The 22653-nt window shown below is 38.5% G+C and overlaps 1 protein-coding gene across 1 annotated transcript in view; it reads right to left on the reverse strand.

The window, feature by feature from the left end:
- CFTR (CF transmembrane conductance regulator) overlaps window positions 1-15754 on the reverse strand; it is a 168225-nt gene extending 152471 nt beyond the window's left edge. The window contains exons 1-2 of the mRNA XM_004389643.1: window positions 15567-15754; window positions 11529-11637 (exon numbers count right to left, since the gene is read on the reverse strand). Coding sequence (XP_004389700.1) covers window positions 11529-11637; window positions 15567-15754 — 297 coding nt within the window. The remainder of the gene's footprint in view (window positions 1-11528; window positions 11638-15566) is intronic.
- Between the last annotated feature and the right edge of the window lie 6899 nt (window positions 15755-22653).

Raw genomic sequence — 22653 nt, forward strand, 5'->3', positions numbered from 1 at the left:
GCGTGTGTGTGTATAGAGAGAAAGCCTTGGTGGCAAAGTGGTTAAAAGCGCTCAGCTGCTAACTAAAAGGTCAGAGGTTCAAACCTACCAGCTGTACCATGGGAGAAAGATGTGGCAGTATGCTTCTGTAAGGATTTACAGCCTTGGAAACCCTGTGGGGCAGTTCTACTCTGTCCTACAGGGTCACTAAGAGTTGGAATCAACTCGACAGAAGTGGGTTTTTTGCTTTGGTGTGTGTGTGTATCTATATATATAGGCATAACTAATATATATATAAACTATTTAAACTCACTAGGAATCAAAAGTAACATTAATAAAAATAATATACTCCTTTTCACTTAGAAATTTGGAAACATTTTTAAAATGATAGTATCTAGTGTTGGTGATGCCTGAGGTTTCATATCTTAGTATCAGGACAGTAAATTCCTACATCTTTCCTGGAAAGGCAATTTGAAAATCCGCTAAGACTTAGTTTTTAAAAGGGTGTGCATTGAAAGGTTGTTTACAATAATGAAAAATTGGAGGCAATCTAAATACTCAGGAATGAGGAACTGATTAAATAAATTATGGTACAGCTATAAAATTCATTAAAATGATCACGTAGAAAAACATCTAATGACATGGAAAGGTATTCACAATACATTAAAAGAAGCAGATTCATAACACATGATGCAATGATTCTCTCCTCCCTTTATTAAGGATTAACACCAAATTATCAGTGATTATCTGATTATTTTCATAACCAGAAAAAATACTTAAAAGAATAACAAAAATTAGTATAGAAAATTGCATATACCTTCTGGTAATTGCTTAAGAAAGCACACATACAAAAAATGGAAGAAAGTAAATACACATATAGGTATACACCCAGAAGTTACCATAAGACACATAGAGTACTGGCTTATATATAAAGGCAAACGCTTAAGATTCAGCTTTTGGCAGAGTAAATATGAGGGTCAAATTTCTGTTTATCTTGGCACACTAGAATCTGAGGGTAATTTTTGGTTTTATACTAATGGCTGGAGGAAATTTTTTTTTCTATATTCAGTGTAGAAAATAATACCTATTCATTCTTAATACACTGAAGAATTGTTCAAGAGGTTTACTTTTAAGTATTGCCTTTATTTTGCCACAATTGTTTGTACTTTTTGCAAATATATATATATACACACACACCAGGAGCAGAATCTCAACAATATTATCATAATATCTGTCTGCCTTTGAATCATGTTTTTAGATGTTGTTTTTGTTGTTGTTAGGTGCCATCGAGTCGGTTCCAACTCATGGTGACCCTACACACCACAGAACGAAACACTGCCCAGTCCTGCACCATGCTCACAATCGTTGTTATGCTTGAGCCCATTGTTGCAGCCACTGTGTCAATCCATCGCTTAGAGGGTCTTCCTCTTTTTCACTGGCCCTCAACTTTACCAAGCGTGATGTCCTTCTCCAGGGACTGATCCCTTCTGATAACATGTCCAAAGTATGTAAGAGGTAATCTCGATCCTTGCATCTAAGGAGCATTCTGGTTGTACTTCTTCCAAGACAGATGTGTTCGTTCTTTTGGCAGTTCATGGTATGTTCAATATTCTTCGCCAACACCGCAATTCAAAGGTGTCAATTCTTCTTCGGTCTTTCTTATTCATTGTCCAGCTTTCGCATGCATATGAGGCGATTGAAATTACCATGACTTGCGTTAGGCACACCTTAGTCTTCAAGGTGACATCTTTGCTTTTCAACACTTTAAAGAGGTCTTTTGCAGCAGATCTGCCCAATGCAATGTGTCTTTTGATTTCTGGACTGCTGCTTCCATGGGTGTTGATTGTGGATCCAAGTAAAATGAAATCCTTGACAACTTCAGTCTTTTCTCCATTTATCATGATGTTGCTTATTGGTCCAGTTGTGAGGATTTTTGTTTTCTTATGTTGAGGTGTAATCCATACTGAAGGCTGTGGTCTTTGATCTTCATCAGCAAGTGCTTCAAGTCCTCTTTGCTTTCAGCAAGCAAGGCTGTGTCATCTGCATATCGCAGGTTGTTAATGAGTCTTCCTCCAATCCTGGTGCCCCGTTCTTCTTCATATAGTCCAGTTTCTCAGATTATTTGCTCAGCATGCAGAATGAATAGATATGGTGAAAGGATGCAACTCTGAAACACACCTTTCCTGACTTTAAACCACGCAGTATCCCCTTGTTCTGTCCGAACAACTGCCTCTTGATCTATATGCAGGTTCCTCCTGAGCACAATTAAATGTTCTGGAATTCCCATTCTTCACAATGTTATCCATAATTTGTTGTGATCCACACAGTTGAATGCCTTTGCATAGTCAATAAAACACAGGTAAACATCTTAGTGGTATTCCCTGCTTTCAGCCAGAATCCATCTGACATCAGCAATGATGTCCCTGGTTCCACATCCTCTTCTGAATCCAGCCTGAATTTCTGGCAGTTCCCTGTGGCTGTACTGCTGCCTCTGCTTTTGAATGATCTTCAGCAAAATTTTACTTGTGTGTGATATTAATGATATCGTTCAATAATTTCCACCTTCTGTCTGAGCACATATTTTTAAAATAGGCATAAATATGGATCTCTTCCAGTCGGTTGGCCAGTTAGCTGTCTTCCAAATTTCTTGGCATAGACGAGCGAGCACTTCCAGTGCTGCATCCATTTCGTGAAACATCTCAATTGATATTCCGTCAATTCCTCGAGCCTTGTTTTTTGCCAATGCCTTCAGTGTAAATTGGACTTTTTCCCTTCAGTACCATCCATTCCTGATCACATTCTACCTCTTGAAATGGCTGAACATCAACCAATTCTTTTTGGAATGATGACCCTGTGTAGTGCTTCCGTTTTCTTTTGATGCTTCCTGCATCGTTTAATATTTTCCCCATAGAATCCTTCACTATTGCAACTCGAGGCTTGAATTTTTTCTTCAGTTTTTTCAGCTTGAGAATACCGAACGTGTTCTTCCCTTTTGGTTTTCTATCTCCAGCTCTTTGCACATGTCGTTATAATACTTTACTATGTCTTCTTGAGCCACTCTTTGAAATCTTCTGTTCAGTTCTTTCACTTCATCATTTTTTCCTTTTGTTCTAGCTACTCGACGTTCAAGAGCAAGTCTCAGAGTCCCTCCTGACATCCACTTTGGTCTTTTCTTTCTTTCCTGTGTTTGTAATGACCTCTTGCTTTCTTTACGTATGATGTCCTTGTTGTCATTCCACAACTCGTCTGGTCTTCTGTCAGTGTTTAATATGTCAAATCTATTCTTGATATGGTCTCTAAATTCAGGTGGGATATAATCAAGGACGTACTTTGGCTCTTGTGAACTTGTTCTAATTTTCTTCAGTTTCAACTTGAACTTGCATATGAGCAACTGATGGTCTGTTCTGTGGTCAGCCCTTGACCTTGTTCTGACTGATGATATTGAGCTTTTCCATTGTCTTTTTCCATAGATGCAGTCAATTTGATTCTTGTGTATTCCATCTGGTGAGGTCCATGTGTATAGTCATCGTTTATGTTCGTGAAAAAAGATATTTGCAATGAAGAAGTCATTGGTCTTCAAAATTCTATCATGCGATCTCCAGCATCATTTCTATCACCAAGGCCATATTTTCCAACTACTGATCCTTCTTTGTTTCCAACTTTCACGTTCCAATCACCAGTAATTATCAATGCAGTTTGATTGCATGTTCGATCAATTTCAGACTGCAGAAGTTGGTAAAAATCATCAATTTCTCCATCTTTGGCCTTAGTGGTTGGAGCATAAATTTGAATAATAATCATATTAACTGGTCTTCCTTGTAGGCGTATGGATATTATCCTATGACTGACAATGTTGTACTTCAGGATAGATCTTGAAATGTTCTTTTTGAAGATGAATGCAATGCCATTCCTCTTCAAGCTGTCATTCTTGGCATAGTAGACCATATGATTGTCTGATTCAAAATGGCCAATATCAGTCCATTTCAGCTTACTAATGCCTAGGATGTTTATGCTTCCCATTTCATTTTTGACAATTTCCAGTTTTCCTGGATTCATACTTTCTACACTCCACGTTCCAACTTATTAATGGATGTTTGCAGCTCTTTCTTCTCATTTCTTCTCATTATCATAATACCTGTCTGCCTTTGAATCATGTTTTTAGATATACTGCCTAATTCACAATGTTTTGCTTTTGGTATTTACTTTTTCATACTTATTAACTCATTAACTATTACTTGAAAAGTCTTCACTAGAAATCTAATCTTCTCCATGTTTCATAAGAAAGAGTTCCTAGATTTGCTGAGATAGTAGCAATAATAGGTTTTGTCCAGAAAATGCAACAATGCAAACTGTGATAAAATATTAGTTTTAATTTCTAAAGTAATGCTTAGATTCTAGGTATCATTTTTAAACATTAGCGAAATCATTTCCTGTACCCTGTAACAGTCAATTGCATTCTTCAAGCCAAAGAACCATAGACTCGGGGGACAATGGCACAACATAGGACATAATGTCAATGTTCTGCATCCTACTTTTGTGATTAGCATCTGGGGTCTTAAAAGCTTGGGAGCAGCCATCTAAGATATTAAGATCCATCTGGAGCAAGGGAGAGTGAAAGAGACCAAAGGCTCAAGGAAGCGATTAGTCCAAAGGACTAATGGACCACATGAACCACAGCCTACATGACCCGAGACCAAAGAACTAGATAGTGGCCAGCTACCACTACCAACTGCTCTGACTGGAATCACAACAGAAGGTCCTGGACAGAGCAGGAAAAATCTGTAGAACAAAAAAAAATCAAACTCAAAAAAAAGACTGGGCTTGCTGGTCTGACAGAGACTGGAGGAACCCCCGAGATTAGGGCCCTTCTGACATGGAAATGAAGCCATTCCTGGAGACCACCTCCCAGTCAAACAATAGACAAGCACGTAAGACAAACACTAACACTCCAGAGGAACATACTCCTTAGAACAATCAATTGTAAGATGAGAAGACAGGAAGCGTTACATAATAGGGGCAAAAGAAAATGAGGAAACCAGGGCAGAAATGGGGAGAGTGCTGACACATTGTGGGGAATGAAACCAAGGTCATAAAACACTTTACGTACAAACTATTGAATGGGAAAACAATTTTCTCTGTAAACTTTCACCTAAAGCACACACATATACACAAAAAGGATGCTTCAAGACTTGCTTATGTCATACGTAGAGAAATAAATGTAAATAACCAGTATTTGTGAACTTATGTAGAGATTCTATTTAAAGATGATAATAGCTAACATTTATGGAGCACTTGCTGTGTACCAGAATCTAGTCTATGTGCTTAACTCATTTAATTCTCACAATAACTCTAAAAAATGTGCTATTATTATGCCCATCCTACAATAAAGAAACAGACTGTGAGAGTTTAAATAACTGGCCCAAAGTTACACAGCAATTAAGTGGTAAAACCAGGGTTTGAACCAGGTAGTCTGACTCCAAAGCTCCCCTTCTTATTCATAACCCTAAATCAAAATGAAACTGTTATAACACAATCCAGTTCTCTCTCAGTTGATCATCAATTCAAGCACTGGGATCAGTTCAACATTAACCTAGCAAATCAAGTTATAAATTAATATCACTGTCATTTAAGATAAATACCATTTCACTAGGCTCCATGTAAGCAGCCTTTGTGGCTCAACAGTTAAGCACTTGGCTGCTAACCAAAAGGTTGGTCGGTCACTCAAACCTACCCAGCTGCTCAGCAGGAGAAAGACCCGGAGATCTGCTTTCATAAAGATTACAGCAACGAAAACCCTGCAGGGCAGTTCTACTTTGTCATAGCATTATTGGGGTTGCTAGTCAGAACTGACTCGATAGCATCCAGCAACAGGCCCTATGTCACATAATTTAAAAGATGGAAGGAAATCACAGAGATTGTCTACTGTACTGTAGCCCCTATAATTGTATAATTAAGAAAACTGAGGTTCAGACAAGTTCTGTGATTTGCCCAAGATCATCAAATGAGCTTATGGTATCAGAGCATGAACACACCCCAGGAGAGTTAAGAAAAAATGTCGCGCCTTTAGAAAAGATGCATACACATGTATTTTACTTTGTTTCACTACTCATGTTCATTAGTCACTATAGGATGCTGATTAGCTACAAAAACTAAAGATATGCCATGTTCCTACCAAGGAATGAGAGAACTGGGTCCTAATCAGAAGAGCATGATCACAGGAAGTTACTAATTCACAAATAGATTTTGTTCGAAAATTTCACATGTAAGAACGGGAGATGCATTTTCCCTTAGATACAATGTTCTATTGAACATGCTGTTGGATTCCTAGTTTAATCTTCAAAAGCCCACATAATGCAAAATGCTCTTGAAGCACCATTCTGTTCTAATGTTGTTGTTGTGTGTAGTTGACTCCATTCCAACTCACAGGAACCCTATAAGACAGAGGAGAACTGGCTTTAAATCTTTACGGGAGCAGATTATCACATCTTTCTCCTTCAGAGTGGCTGGTGGGTTCGAACTGCTGACCTTTTGGTTAACAGCCCAGTGTTTCAACCACTGTGCTGCCAGAGCTCCTTCTGTTCTAATGTACCTGTAAAAACCTAACCAACTTGTATAACAATGTTTCTACAGGAAAAAGGTAGCATCTCCCTTGCTGTAGTAATCTTGGAAAAGAAGCCAGAGTCCCTCTTAGCGATCTATATTTTACCCCCGTCTGAGCCCTCCTGTCATCTGTCCCCCCTCTGGGGGAGGGGGTGCTAGAGGTAAGAAGCAGAAAGTTAATAGTTAACATCGAGGCCTTCTGCTACTATAAATTTGAGACTTGAGAACTCTGGCAAAGCAGTACCGGAATTTCTCCTTCAGGCCCTTAAACTTCCTGGGGTTTAATGAATAAAGGTAGTTTGATCCAAGTTGCATTGACGTGTATCTAAATTTAATGGTGGAAATATGTTCAGAGCTGCCTAGGAAGCAAGAATATTTTTTAGTCAACACTTGTGACTTTCTTAACATAGTAAATGTATTGCAGTAACCATATTCTCTCAGGAATCTGCTTACAGAACTCCCTCCACTTCGTTTCCCTCAGACTATCCTGAACTGACTCTCACGCTCAGTTTTTCAACAGCTAGTTTCTCTTCTACACCTGGAGTCTTAAATGTTAGAGACCATGTTGTATCTGGCAGCTGTGTAAGATGAAGAAAAAACAAGTGCTTAGTGACTGGTGAGCAGCCATAGCTAATATCATTTAAAATTGTATCAGTGTCGGAGAGAGACAAGCTCCTTCCTAATGACAGTTCCCAAATATTATTTATACTGCAATTATCCTGTTTTAGAGGGACTAATGTTCAGGACATTTTGAAAGTGCGTCCACCTATTACCAACAGAGTGTTATAGCAATTGCAAGAATCCTTGCTCAGTTAATGGAATTTAAAAATGACCAAGCTGACACACAGAGAGAAAAGAAGCAATGTCCAGAAAGAGCACTATAACTAGTAAGGCAATGGTTGTTGTTGTTGTGTGCCATCAAGTCATTCCGACTCATAGCGACCCCACGTGACAGAGTAGAACTGCTCCATAGGGTTTTCCAGGCTGTAATCTTTTTGGGAGCAGATCGCCAGGTCTTTTTCTCCCATGGAGCCACTGGTAGGTTCAAATCCCTGGCCTTTCAGCTAACAGCCAAGCACTTCACCACTGCGCCACCAGGGCTCCTAAGGTCATGGTATAACCTGTTTAAAAGAATAGAGGTCTTATTGTAATGCCTAAATTTTCTCCCTCTTTTCTTCCTTTAAACGGACAAAAAAGAATACGGTCAAGAGATTAGATGCCCTGGAAAACAGCACTCATCTTTTTTTTTTTTTTAAATTGTGCTTTAGATGAGGGTTTACAGAGTGAATTAGTTTCTCATTAAACAGTTAATACACATACTGTTTTGTGACATTGGTTGCCAACCCCATGACGTGTCAACACTCTCCCCTTCTCAACCATGGGCTCCCTATAAACAGCTTTCCTGTCCCCTCCTGTCTTCTCATCCTTGCCCCTGAGTTTCATTTTGTTTTATGGACCGAAAACAGCACTCATCTTAATGGCCAATATGGATATCAAAATTCTTTGAGATTTATAGTTTTCAACATTTTCACTACTTCCGACCCCACTGCTTCCATGAGGTCTTTTTTCTGTGACAAGGACAGAAAGCCTAGAGTCACACCACACTTGTCCATTCCCAGTGTAAATGTTCCTCTCGTGCCTTCTCACTATACACATTCAACTGCTTTTCTCACAGGTTTCTTCCTCACCAATATTCATTACAATTTGGGCTGGCGGAAATACACCTTCAAACGCGCTGCTTGTTCCAGACCTGTAGCCTAGTTAGCTCAGGTGCACCTTTCCCTTCTCCCCCACCTTTGGTAATTAACACACTATGACAGGCTTTATGATTCCTTTTACTAGGGTATTTTTAATCTTGAGAAGTTAAGAATAAGTTAGTTCTTCTCCATACCGATTCCATTCATCTACCCGTTAATTTTGTTCATCAGTTGGACTCTTAGTACTGCTAGCTCCTGGGTCTATCTCACATAGTCCCTTCCCCAGGTGTAAGTGAGACCATGCTGGCTCATTGCCCTGCCTTGATACATGCTGTGAACTTTCTTCAGATTTGCCCCTAAGGACACACTGGTAGAATCTTCCACCTCTAAGCTTCTGTAGCCTGTGTCTCCTGAGAAGTTAGAGAGAACCTCAGCAGAATTGAGGCTTGTGACAAGAGTCATCATTCCATTGAGGACCTAAATACAACCATTATAAACATAATGATCTAGCAATCACAGTCTTGTGTGGTGGGAGGTTCGTAGACTTTGGCATCACTCAAATTTACTGTATCTGTGACTGGGAAACTTACTTAAATTCCTTGCGTTTCAGTTTCCTTATCTGTAAATTAGAGATGATAACTGCTGCTCCGTAGAGTTAATTGTTGTTGTTGTTGTTAGATGTCATTGAGTCGGTTCCGGCTCTAGTGACCCTATCTACGTACAACAGAACGAAACACTGCCCGGTCCTGCACCATCGTCACAATCATTGTTATACTTGAGCCCACTGTTGCAGCCACTGTGTCAATCCATCTTGATGAGAGTCTTCCTTTTTTTTGCTGACCTTCTACTTTACCAGTCATGATGTCCTTCTCTAGGGACTGTTCCCTCCTGATACCATGTCCAAAGTACATGAGACAAAGTTTCACCCATCTTGTTTCTAAGGAGCATTCTGGCTGTACTTCTTCCAAGGCAGATTTGTACATTTTTCTAGCAGTCCGTGGTCTACCCAATATTCTTCACGAACACCGCAATTCAAAAGCATTGATTCTTCTTCGGTCTTCCTTATTCATTATCCAGCTTTTGTATGCATATGAGGCGATTGACAATACCATGGCTTGGGTCAGGCACACCTTAGTCCTCAAAGTGACATCTTTAACACTTTAAAGAGGTCATTTGCAGCAGATTTGCCCAATGCAATGCATCATTTGATTTCTCGACTGCTGTTTCCATGGGCGTTGATTGTGAATCCAAGTAAAATGAAATCCTTGACAACTTCAACCTCTTCTCCATTTATCATGACATTGTTTACTGGTTAAACTTTTCTATGTTATGTTTATTTTTGGTCTGTGTACACTAGCCAAAAAATAAATCCTATAAAGATATTCATTTATCACACAAACTTTTCACATTTAACTGGATGCTTTTGTTCATATGAAACTCCTATGCTGGTGGAATCTAGACGAATAAATTGTTTCACAAGGCAGGCAGAGCATAAAAAGAAGTTTAATAATCAGGCCTGTCTTCCAACTTCCACTCAGTAACAAAGTGCCTATGTCAATAAAAAGAAGCAGCATATGATGGGAAAATTCTGAGTTCCACTGCAATCTTAGACTTGACCTAACAATTATTCAAAGTATAATTGACTACAATTCAATATTTATTGAGAATGTTACATTGTTACATGATATGGCCAGAGTGATATGTATTTCTATACACTGATTAAGATGTATAGAATTTGCAACCAACAAAACTTTTTTTTTTTTTAAATTAAGTCAAATAGAGCCAGAGCTATAGGTAAATTTGTTTACCAATGTTCTGGGTTCTCTCATTGAGAAAAATCATCTCAAAGATACCTTAAAAGATAACTAATTCTTCAGCTACCTCATTCCTATTTACCAACAAAAATATTTTCACCCCAAAAGTTTTACAGGTTCCTACAGGTATACAGACACACACACACACACACACACACACACACACAGACAGAGATACATACACAGACACACAGTGGGCAGTGGGGAGAGAGAGAACTAACTGTTATTATTTCAAAAGCCAGAAGAATTTCTTCCCAGAGATTACCAAGAGCATTATAAAACATGCAGGATCTAATTGCAGTCATCTCCATCAAGATAAATTTTTAAATGTATTTTTCTCAGTGTACGTGAACTGAAGTTCTTAAGGCAATGCAACTTGTATGCCACTTCTCCAGGAGACACTATGACACCACTAACTCCCAGAGGCATGAAGACCAATATAAACCAAATGCTAGTCAATCTACCTAGTCCTTAACATCCCAAAGCAAATGCTGTACACAGCCTTTACTTGAAATCTATATATATTTTCAACCTGTCACTTCCTTTTATAGATTACAACCAAGGACTCAATATGATGCTCTGATGCTGTAGAAGACAATAGATCAGGGTCACATTTGACAACAGCTGAGCAAGGGCCCAGATTCCACGTAAACACCATAAAGTCTGGGGTTTTCAACCAGGGCACTCTCTTCATACTAACTAAGACCCAGGAGACTGAGAAAAAAAATTGCAAGAGTACCTCGCTGCCAAATTTTAAAATTTTGCTTTTTTTCCTTGAAATGATTTGGCATGAAAGCTATGGTTTCAAAAATATTACAAACGTTCATATTTGTAATTGGATGAATTTGACCTAATTCCTCTTCTAATATTGTCTCCTGACATTCTCCTGGTGAATACAGAAAAAGAAAGGCATCGGTAATCTCATCTACTAGTAAGATAGTGTGATTTGGAATCATAACAGAAAATAATTTTTTTAAAACAAGTAATTTATTTTACTGCACCCATTTTAAATTGCATGTTGCCATCTGTGTTTCAGGACATCTTCGCTCCGAAGCATTTTCACATATCTCAACTAGAGTTTTAGGTGGTTTCTCAGCGTTTGGAGTTGAATTAGTCCTTTATTTCTTTATACTTGTACACCAGATTACCCTGTTGTTGTGTGCCATCAAGTTGATTCCAACTCACAGAAACCCTATAGGGCAAAGTAAAACTGCCCCATAGAGTTCCCAAAGCTGTAACTTTTACGGGAGCAGATTGCCAGGTCTTTTCACCCATAGAGTGGCTAGTGGGTTCGAACTGCCGTCAACCTTTTGGTTAGCAGCCAAGTGCTTAACCACTGTGCCAACAGGGCTCCTTCCAGATTACCTTAGTCCTTCTATAATCATAAAAATAAATGTAATTATTATATCCATTACTGGTTTACAAACAAGATCCTTACCCCTAAATATAACAAGATTCCATAGAACATAAATCTCCAGAAAAAGCATCGCCGAAGGGCATTAATGAGTTTGGGATTTTTCTTCGAAGCCAGCTCTCTGTCCCATTCTCTGCAAAAGAATAAAAAGTGGGACCAGTAAGTTGCATGTGCAAATATTTGAGTTGTTCTATTTCCCTTAACATAGCTTGATTCACTCAAGTATATCCAAGGAGATAAACCCAGGTGATAAAAGAAACAAAACCTTCTGGAGACCCTCCAATACCAACTGCTGAGTCATATATTTGGCAGAATTTGATGCCCTGCCACATATCATTCTGCAGGGAGTCGATTTCATGGAAAAGCCACATTGCATGTGTTAAAAGTGCTGGGCTTCTTAAGAGCAATGCAAAGGATAGACAAATAATGTACGATTCTTATGAATACACATTGCTGTATTTGGAACAAGGAAAAAATAAACAAACTAATAATCAAACTAATATTCTAATGTTTTTTTCCTTTACCTCTTGATCTTCATCTGTTTAGAATTGTAGGAGATTTCACAACAGTTAATTGTCAAACCAAAAAACAATATAAAAAGTCAGGTGGATTTTTCAGTAATTTCAGGTTAGAAAAACTTGTTCTTTAGGCTTTGTTTGTAAAGTAGAGGTATGAAATAAATATCAAACTTCATTTTCAACTACTAAAGTCATTTGTTAGAAGAAACGTCTTTGAAAATGAGAACAGGATCAAATTATACATCTTCTGGCAATAATAAGAACTAATCTGAAAACTCTGGCTGAAATCTAATAAACTTTTTGTCTTCTTACAAGCCTACAGGCTCATCAGCTGGTTGTATTTAAGTTGTAGTCACTGCTCTCTGTTAATAAAAGATCCCTTTCTCTCTTTTCAAAGGGATAAAATACCCCTAAATGTTACCATCACCTCCATTTTTAAGTGTGCAGAGATGGGAATTTCATAAACTACCAGTAAGAACTCTGAAGTTGGATAAAAGCTTTCATTTCATCAATGGATTTCAATCCTATTACTATCAATCTCCCACGACTAAATGTGGTTCTAAGTTATTCCAGAGGAAGAACACACAACTGAGATTCAAAGGCTCGTTTGGCAGTCTGAGGGCATGGACCTTGGCTTGCCTCAGAAGCAACACACTTGGCTGCTAACCCAAAAGGTTGGAGGTTCGAGTCCACCCAGAGGTGACTCAAGAAAAAAGTGCCCGGCAATCTACTTCCAAAAAATCAGCCATTGAAAATCCTGCAGAGCACAGTTCTACTCTGACTGTATGGAGCCACCATAAGTCGGAATCAACCCAACAGCATCTGATTATAATGCCTAATCACTTACCTCATCTCTCTACCTGCCCTCTACTCTTCCCCATCAACACCACCCCCCACTGTCACACACATGGGGCTTGCCTCTCATCCATACCATTCAGGGGACTCACAAAAAGGTTAAGAAGCTAAGTACGAAGGTAGGTTTACCCTCTCCTTCAAAGCAAGATTGATCATATGGGTAAACCAGGAAAGAGAGGTGGTACATAATCCAAAAAAAAAAAAGTTTCAAGACAGGGAAAAAGTGGTCAACATCGAAGTCAAGTAGGAAGATAATCATTATATTTGATAACGAAAAGGTCTCTGGTAATCCTGGCCAATGTAGTTTTAGAATATGGTAAAATTCAGGGAGCTGAGATGTAAATGAAAAGTGAAGAAGTAGAGAGACCAGCAAGGCAGAAAAATGTGGGCTATGAAAGAAAAAACAAAGAGCAGCGTAGTGACATGAGAAGAAGGCAAGATTGGGGAATATTTTTAATGGGTAGGACTTGAATAAGCTGCAGCCTGAGGGAAGCAGCTAGCAGCAAGATTAGGCACAGTCTTCCAGTAGCAGTATAACAGGTCCAATGAGCATTCCAAATACCAAGAGTTGACTCACAAGGGAAGAAGCTCTATACTTAAGAAGTTCTTATCTTAGTTATAATTATGAACTGTGTATGTGATTTGCACAATAGAGTATGTAGAGGAATCAGCCCCACGGCTACAAACTGGATCACATGGGTGAACGTACCTCAGCCATGTCACAAGCCCTTGTCACAAGGCAGTTATGAAATTTGAGGCCAAGGTCACTTCCCAAGGATGCAGAGGTACAAACTACTATAAATAGGTATGTCAATCTTTCAATAAATTCCAAAGCCAATTTTATAAGAAAAAAAAAAATCAATGACAGGATGAGGAAGAGAGAAAAAAAAAAAAGGATAATGATAGGATTTGGGGCTTATGCTGGCACAGGGTTGCTAAATTAAAACAAAATAGGTATAGTTTTTAATTGAATTGAAATGGTGGGACCATGAAAACTGAGGAGAAAAAAAAAAGTAAACCAGACAATCCTACAAATTCAGGTGTGTGTCCTTTATATCAGCCGTAAATAAAAATATAGCCTGAATAATAACCTAGCCCTATTCTGATTAATCTTTCTCTGAGCATCCATTCAGGACTTAGATATTCAACATCTACTATATTAACGTGAATCTGGTGATATGTATAATGATGTATTGTGTTTATTATCTCCCCAGCAATGCTATAGGTTTTTATAGAATGCTAGCCATTTCATATTCAGTCATTCATTCAACAAATATTTATTGAGCACCTACTATATGCCAGGCCCTTTTACAGGCACTTGGGGAAACATCATAAACAAATTAGACCAAGTAAAACAAAAACAAACATGAAACAATCCCTGCCTTTATGGTACTTATATGCAGCAAAGGCTCAATATAGGTGTTAGCCACTTGATCCTGGAAATATGAATCTGCTGTTCTTGCTAGCCTAATCCCTCTAATAAAATTAAAAGATAAATAAGGTTGGATATCCTACTTTGCCTTGAAAATGTTAAAAAAAGGAAATAAGTTTAAGGAAAACAGACTGCAAGTTGAATCAACTTTCTTATTTTGGTATAATAATTTTGTAGCTACTTTTTTCTTGTCCAGTCTCTCCCACTTTCACCTTTTATCTGGGATCAGACCATTTATAGACTGTGGCTGGTCCAAAGGATGAGAATGTGACCCAGGAGTCTCTGGAATTTTGCACACTGGGAAGAGAAAGGGCACTTTCCTCCAAGGTCAATAAAGATATGAGCAGAGAATTCTAACTGAGGACCCACCACATGGAGGAAGCTTGTCTGTGAGAATAAAACCAAATGCCAAGAGATGGCATTTAAGTCCCTGGTTCTATTTCATTCCTAAGGTCAGTTCTCTACCTAGACCTTCACATCGTTAGGCTATGTCATTGTTGTTGCGTCCCACTGAGTCAATTCTGACTCACAGAGACACTACAGGACAGAGTAGAACTGCCCCCATAGGGTTTCCTAGCTGAAATCTTTATGAAAGCAGATTTCCAGGTCTTTTCTCCTATGGAGCAATGGTGGGTTTGAACCACCAACCTTTCAGTTAGCAGCCAAACGCTTAACCACTGCGTCACAAGGGCTCCTTCATTAGGCTACTATATAAGCCAATAAATTCCCTTTTTCTACTTAAGCTAGTTGAGTTTCTCTCACTGGCAATCCAAAGCGTCATGACCAATACACGTTGCAAAAGTGGACTCTGAGAAGTTCTTCCCAATGGGAACATCATTGCTAGAGAGGCAGGTAGTGCAGACCTGGGCTAGAATCACGGCTCCATAATTCATTAGCTGGCAAATTACATCATTTCTCTGAACCTCAGTTTCCTCTTTCGTAAGATGGAGATAATGATGCCTTCCTCCAAGAGCAGCTGAGAGATACTGTACTTGGCATGTAACAGGTTCTCAAAAATATGAGGTTTCTACATTTCTCTGATAGCCAATATTCATTACCATAAGATATCCCATTTGTATTCATATATTAGGATTTTAGAAGAAAATATAAAAGAATTTATTAAGAAAGTAGGATGTTCCTATTTTAAATATAACATTCTAAGAATTAAGTGCTCTAATACGTTAGTTTTCTATTTACTAAATAATTAAGAATATCAATTTCTCTCTTCAATTTAATAAACAATGGGCTTGGACATACCTTTCTAGTTTTTCAGAGAGATTGTCAGCAGAATCAACAGATGGGATTTGGTATAAGTCCAATAATTCCAGGCGCTGTCTGTACCCTTTCCTCAAAATTGGTCTGGTCCAGCTAAAATAAAGAGAGGAGAGGCAGAAATAAACATTCACTTGATTTGTTCTCAGTATAGACTTGGAGTCTAACACCATTTCAAATCTTTTAGCATGTGGCAAATGGTAGATGCATAAATATGAAAATAAAATAAGTCAACTTATAACAATACCTGGGCTTAATATCTCACAGGACAAATCTGTATAAAACACTAACACCTCTAAACTAATGTGACTCCCACTTTGTCAGAGGGATCAAGAATGATGGTACAATCCTTCCCAGGGAAAAGACAAACTGCTAAAAAATCTATATTAAGTTATACTTCGAAAAAAAAAGACCTACTAGAAAGTAACTAGATACTAGTAGTTTATAGCACATTGCTGAAGTCCAGTCTATCACTTCAAATACAAACTCATCTGTGAATGATAAGACAGATACTTAATCAAGATCCTTATATAATTTTATTAAGTACTTACTGTAGCACATGGTACTCAGCAATGAACTTTTTGTTGAATGAATTGACTATACCTGGAGGGTTAATGGGTAATTTGTATTAATTTGTTGATTTAACTATCATGTCTGAATCAGTTACTTGAGGGTGGGGGTCATAATTTTCTTATGTTTTGTCTCCTCACCCCGTAGCAGTTACACATATCTGCTCTCTAGGCATCAAATGAATAGCAGTTTATGGCAGAAATTAGTGAAACTGGTAAGGGAAATAACTAAGCAGGCTTCCCCAGTTACTTCAAATACATTGCTTATAACTATTACTGATAAGGGACAATAATCTTCATAGAGATAAGAAAATCTGAAGAATAATAAGGAGGAGGGGGACTTGTACAGCAAAGAAAGAAATTATGTGCAAAGAGAAATGTCTAAATGAAGTTTGAGAGAATTAGACTCTTCTCAGGTGAAATTTCATGTATTTAGTGAAAAAGGGAATTGAACCTGGAATTGTTGTTGTTATTAGGTCTTAGGTGCCGTCGAGTCAGTTCTGACTCATAGTGACCCTATGTACTACAGAACGAAACACTGCCCAGTCCTGCGCTATCTTCACAATCATTGTTATGCTTGAGCCCATTGTTGCAGCCAGTGTGTCAATCCATCGCATTGAGGGTCTTCCTCTTTTTCACTGGCCCTCTACTTTGCCAAGCATGCTGTCCTTCTCCAGGGACTGATCCCTCCTGACAACATGTCCAAAGTATGTAAGACGTAGTCTTGACATCCTTGTTTCTAAGGAGCATTCTGGCTATACTTCTACCAAGACAGATTTGTTCATTCTTCTGGCAGTCCATGGTATAGTCAGTATTCTTCGCCAACACCACAGGTGTCAATTCTTCTTCAGTCTTCGTTATTCACTGTCCAGCTTTTGCATGCATATGAGGCAGTTGAAAATACCATGGCTTGAGTCTGGCGCACCTTAGTCTTCAAGCTGACATCTTTGCTTTTCAATACTTTAAAAAACCTCCAATTAGTGATTACAAAATCTATGCTTTTTCCCTTGTCATCTTTCTTTTATCCAGAGACTTCTAAAACTTTGCGTCATCAAGACACATCTGTCAAAATGCATATTAAACCACCAAAAATTAAAAAAGAGTATTTTAGTAATATCTGAGGCAGGATAAACTCATAATATGAAAAATATTCTAGCAAAGCTATTCAGAATAATAAGAGAAAATGCTATACCAAATAACAAATATATTGACCTTGTTTCAGGGAAAAACTGTGCAGGGTCCAGGATCTTATTTACAGTTCCTTGGTTTCCAGTTTCTTCAGTATGCCCCTGCCCTATATTCCTGATGTCTCCACAAATTGTCCTTCATTAAAATTTAACTGAAATTAGGGCCCAGCAATTAAAGCTAAGTAAATTCACCAACCATTTCTTGCTTAGATACTAACGAGTGACTGTGGTTTAATATTTCACTTTTCCATTAGCCTCCAATTTTTTTGTATTTTAACAAAAGACTTCAAACCTTAACAAAAGGGTGATATCTTTATTGCCCAGTCTGATCTACTGGAAATTTTCCCTGGAGAACAATAATAAAAAGAGGCGAGGCCAGTCTGAACACAGCGGGAAACAAAGTGACGTGACCACACGGTGTCTGCAGTGGGCATCTCTGGGGAGAGTCATAGGACCCTCACCTGGCACTCACCATCTGGTGCCCCACATAAGGACTGGAAGCTAACCACACAGAGGGTGGTTAGGCTGTGAAAATCTGGAACATCAACTTAGGATATGAAGTGCATTCTATTGTATGAGCAGCCTTTACAGCCAAGACATGACAAGGTGATGCAAGTGTTTACTACTAATAAAAGCTTATATGCCTAGAGCACTCTCCGAAGAGATTTCACAAACATTAGCATATTGTGATTTTGACTTGAAAATCATGTTATGTATGTATATAACAGGAAAGGATCGCTGTCCAATTCTAAGGATGAACAAATGGAGCCTCAGAGAGGTTAAATTTGTCTGAGTTACTAAATGATAAAAACAAGATTTTTGTCACATTCTTCTGACTTTCTTCTTTATCTTGTACAGCTTTCCCTCCTTAGGAAAATTAAGTGTGGTGGGTTGTGCTAGACAGACTGCTGGGAAGAGAGCCTGGGGGCAGGGAGACAGAAAGCTAGGGGACTGCAGGCAATGAGTGGTGCGCTCCTAAATGTTTAATAACCACTTCTCCAGGGAAAAAAAAAAAAAAGACTTTTGGTGGCTGCTAATTTCTGTGGTGTAAATACTCCCACCATGACCAATTTCAAGCTACCCAAGGTGACATCATTGAACAGGGAGTTGGGAAGGGATACACAGTTATATATCATAATATAATGTCACAATATTATGATGTCCACCATTCAGATACAATAAACATAAATAATCTCAAGCAATAGACAATAGTAAAATGTAAAATAATTAGAAAGTGATGAATTTTGAGTTTTTAATCACCTTTGTTTCAATATAATTTGCTTAATTGTAAGTTTTTGTTTGTTTTTAATAATAAGTGTTTAACAACTGGCTCACAAATTTCCTGAAAATTTAACAATAGGCTCAGCTGGGAAGGGTTAGCTACAGCAGATCACTGGCTGCTAGATGCTTGTGAGGTTGGAACAGGGGTTATGGCGCTGGGGATGGCAAGAAAGGTACCTGTAGAAGATTTAGTAAAAAGGAAAATATATTTAACCTGTTAATAAACCTTACATTTTTTAGTATGTTTGAAATGATTAACATATGACACTAAATTTACAAAGAAGTAGAATTTCACCATCAATATAGTTCCAAAAAACCATTTGCAAAAAAATTACAAGATAAATGTTAATCTCTATAAACATATACATATACACACATCCATATATATACATACACATACAACAATGCCTCTATTGGTCCACATCTAAGACCTGAGAGCCATTCACGTAAATGTTTCCAGATCATTTCAAAGCAACGCAATTTGTAGGCTGCTTTTATAAAATAAAAGCTTTCTGTGTTATCTGCGTTGATTTTAATATGTTATGTTACACCATGACACCTAGTTTTGACTATCAAGCGTTCCACAGCCCAGCATTATCAAAGCTATTCTGTATGTTCAGAATCAAGTTTGCCACCCATATTTCTTAATATCATTTAGTATTTCCTGGCAGGATCACCAGAAACCCAAACCAAACCTGTTGCCATCTAGTCGATTCTGACGCATAGCAACCCTATAGGACAGAGTAGAACTGCCCCATAGGGTTTACAAGGAGCGGCTGGTGGATTCAAACTGCCGACCTTTTGGTTAGCAGCCAAACACTTAACCACTGCGCCACCAGGGCTCCACAGAATCACCAGAGTAAACCTATATTTGCATCCCAAAATAGAAACTTGGCTTAAGGTAAATTACGAAAAACAAAAATCTGTCAACTGTGGGCTGCCTGGCAATTATCACAGATTCATGTTAGAGAAAGAATTTGTTCCCTGAGCTGGCTGTTGTTAGCTGCTGTTGACTCAGCCCCCGACTCAATGGCAACCCCTGAGATTCATGGTGACCCTACATACGACGGAAAAAAAATGCTGCCCAGTCCTGCATTATCCCCATGATCAGATGCAAACTGGACTATTGTGATCCATAGGATTTTCATTGGCTGATTCTGGGAAGTAGCTCGTCAGTCCTTTCTTCTTACTCCATCTTAGTCTGGAAACTCTGCTGAAATCTTTCAGCATCACAGCAACACACAAGCCTCTACTGACAGACAGGTAATGGCTGCACATGAGGGGCATTGGCTGGGAATCAAACCCAGGTCTCCAGCATGGGAGACGAGAATTCTACCACTGAACCAGCAATGTCCCCCTTCCCTGAGGTCAGACCAATAAAATTAAGTGAAATTTCTGCCCCATCATAGGATTCTCCACTCTCACTTCAGACTAGTCTTAGGAACACAAAAGGAAAAAGAAGATATCTATGCTTAGACACTCTATGAAATATTAAAAAAAAAAAAATCCGTTGCTTTCAGTTGGTTCAAACACATAGCAACCCTATAGGACAGAGTAGAACTTCCCCATAGGGCTTCAAAGGAATGGCTGGTGGATTCGAACTGCCAAACTTATGGTTAGTAGCCAGGCTCTTAACCACTGTGCCACTAGGGCTCCTACGAAATATTAGTTACTGCCATTCCTTCTGAATAATCCTGGCTGGGTTAAACTGGTGTGGACAGAATTTAGAAATACCCAATCAGGATTTCTACCTCAGTATTTCTTCCATTAAAAATCAATGAGTGTAAAAAAAGACCAGACTTACTGGTCTGACAGAGACTGGAGAAGCCCCAAGAGTATGGCCTCCGGGCACCTTTTAACTCAGTAATGAAGTCACTCCTTAAGTTCACCCTTCAGCCAAAGAATAGACAGGCCCATAAAGCAGATAATAATACACATAGCTCAACCACATATATGAGACCTAATGGGCTCACCAGACCAAGGGCAAGGACGAGAAGGTAGGAGGGGACAGGAAAGCTGGACAAATGGAAATGGGAGCCCAAAGTCAAGAAGGGGAGAATGCTGACATGCTGTGGGGTTGGCAACCAGTGTCACAAAACAACGTGTATTGTTTAATGAGAGACTAATTTGCTCTGTAAACCTTCATCTAAAGCACAATAAAAAAAAAAAAAATTCATTGTAGTAGAGGTTCTCCATGAAAATTTCTAAGAAATCTACAAAATGTTTTTTCTCTGTAAAATAATTTCTAGTATGTTGAATAAGTTAAATGATTCATCATCTTTACTAACTGCTTGACTATGAACATTAACAAATGCCTCATCTTTGAATAAACTCTCAAATAAATCTAAAAAAAAAAAAAATCAATGAGTGATACCTAATCTTCGACAAGGGCCCAAAGTCCATCAAATGGGGAAAAGAGAGTCTTTTTAACAAATGGTGCTGACAAAATTGGATGTCCATCTGCAAAAAAATGAAACAGGACCCATACCTCACACCATACACAAAAACTAATTCAAAATGGATCAAAGACCTAAATATAAAACTAAAAATTATAAAGATCATAGAAGAAAATATAGGATCAATGCTAGAGGCCCTAATACACGGCATTAACAGGATACAAACCATAACTAACAACACACAAACTCCAGAAGATAAGCTAGATAAATGGGATCTTCTAAAAATTAAACATTTATGCTCATCAAAAGACTTCACCAAAAGAGTAAAAAGAGAACCTACAGACTGGGAAAAAATTTGGGGCTATGACAAATCCAACAAAGGTTTAATCTCTAAAATCTATAGGAAAATCCAACACCTCTACAACAAAAAGACAAATAATCCAATTAAAAAATGGGCAAAGGAACAGACACTTCACCATAGAAGACATTCAAACAGTTAACAGACAAATGAGGAAATGCTCGAGATCACTAGCCATTAGAGAAATGCATATCAAAACCACAATGAAATACCATCTCACCTTGGCATTACTGGCACAAATAAAAAAATTTAAAAAAAAAGAATCAAGAAAATAACAAATGTTGGAGAGGCTGTGGGGAGATTGGAACTCTTAGGCGCTGCTGGTGGAAATGCAAAATAATACAACCATTTTGGAAAATGATATGGCACTTTCATAGAAAGCTAGAAACATAAATATCATATGATCTAGCAATCCCACTCTTAGGAATATATCCTAGAGAAATAAGAGCTGTCACATGAATAGACACATGCACACCCATGCTCACTGCAGCATTGTTCACAATAGCAAAAAGATGGAAACAACCTAGATGCCCATCAACAGATGAATGGATAAACAAACTGTGGTACATACACATAATGGAGTACTACTCAATGATAAAGAACAATGATAAATCTGTGAAACATCTCACAACATGGACGAATCTGGAGGGCATTATGCTGAGTGAAATAAGTCAATCACAAAAGGAGAAATATTGTATGAGACCACTACTATAAAAACTCATGAAAAGGTTTACACACAGAAAGAAACAATCTTTGATGGATGGTTATGAGGGAGGGGAGGGATGGGGATGGAAAAACACTAAATAGATAATAGGTAAGTGGTAACTTTGGTGAAGGGTACGACAGTACACAATACTGGGGAAGCCAGCATAACCTGTACAAGGCAAGGTCCTGGAAGCTCCACAGACAAATCCAAACTCCCTGAGGGACTGAATTACTGGCCTGAGAGCTGTGGGGACCATGGTCTGGGGGAACATCTAGCTCAACTGGCATAACATAGTTTATAAAGAAAATGTTCTACATTCTACTTTGGTGAGTAGCGTCTGGGGTCGTAAAAGCCTGTGAGCGGCCATCTGAGATACTCCACAGGTCTCACTCCTTCGGGAGCAAAGGAGAATGAAGAAAACTAAAGACACAAGGGAAAGATTAGTCCAAAGGACTAATGGACCACAACTACCACAGCCTCCACCAAGACTGAGTCCAGTACAACTAGATGGTGCCCGGCTACCACCACTGACTGCTCTGACAGGGATCACAACAGAGGGTCCTGGACAGAGCTGG

This window comes from Trichechus manatus, unplaced genomic scaffold, assembly GCF_000243295.1.
Source record: "Trichechus manatus latirostris isolate Lorelei unplaced genomic scaffold, TriManLat1.0 scaffold00251, whole genome shotgun sequence".
Taxonomy (NCBI): Eukaryota; Metazoa; Chordata; class Mammalia; order Sirenia; family Trichechidae; genus Trichechus; species Trichechus manatus.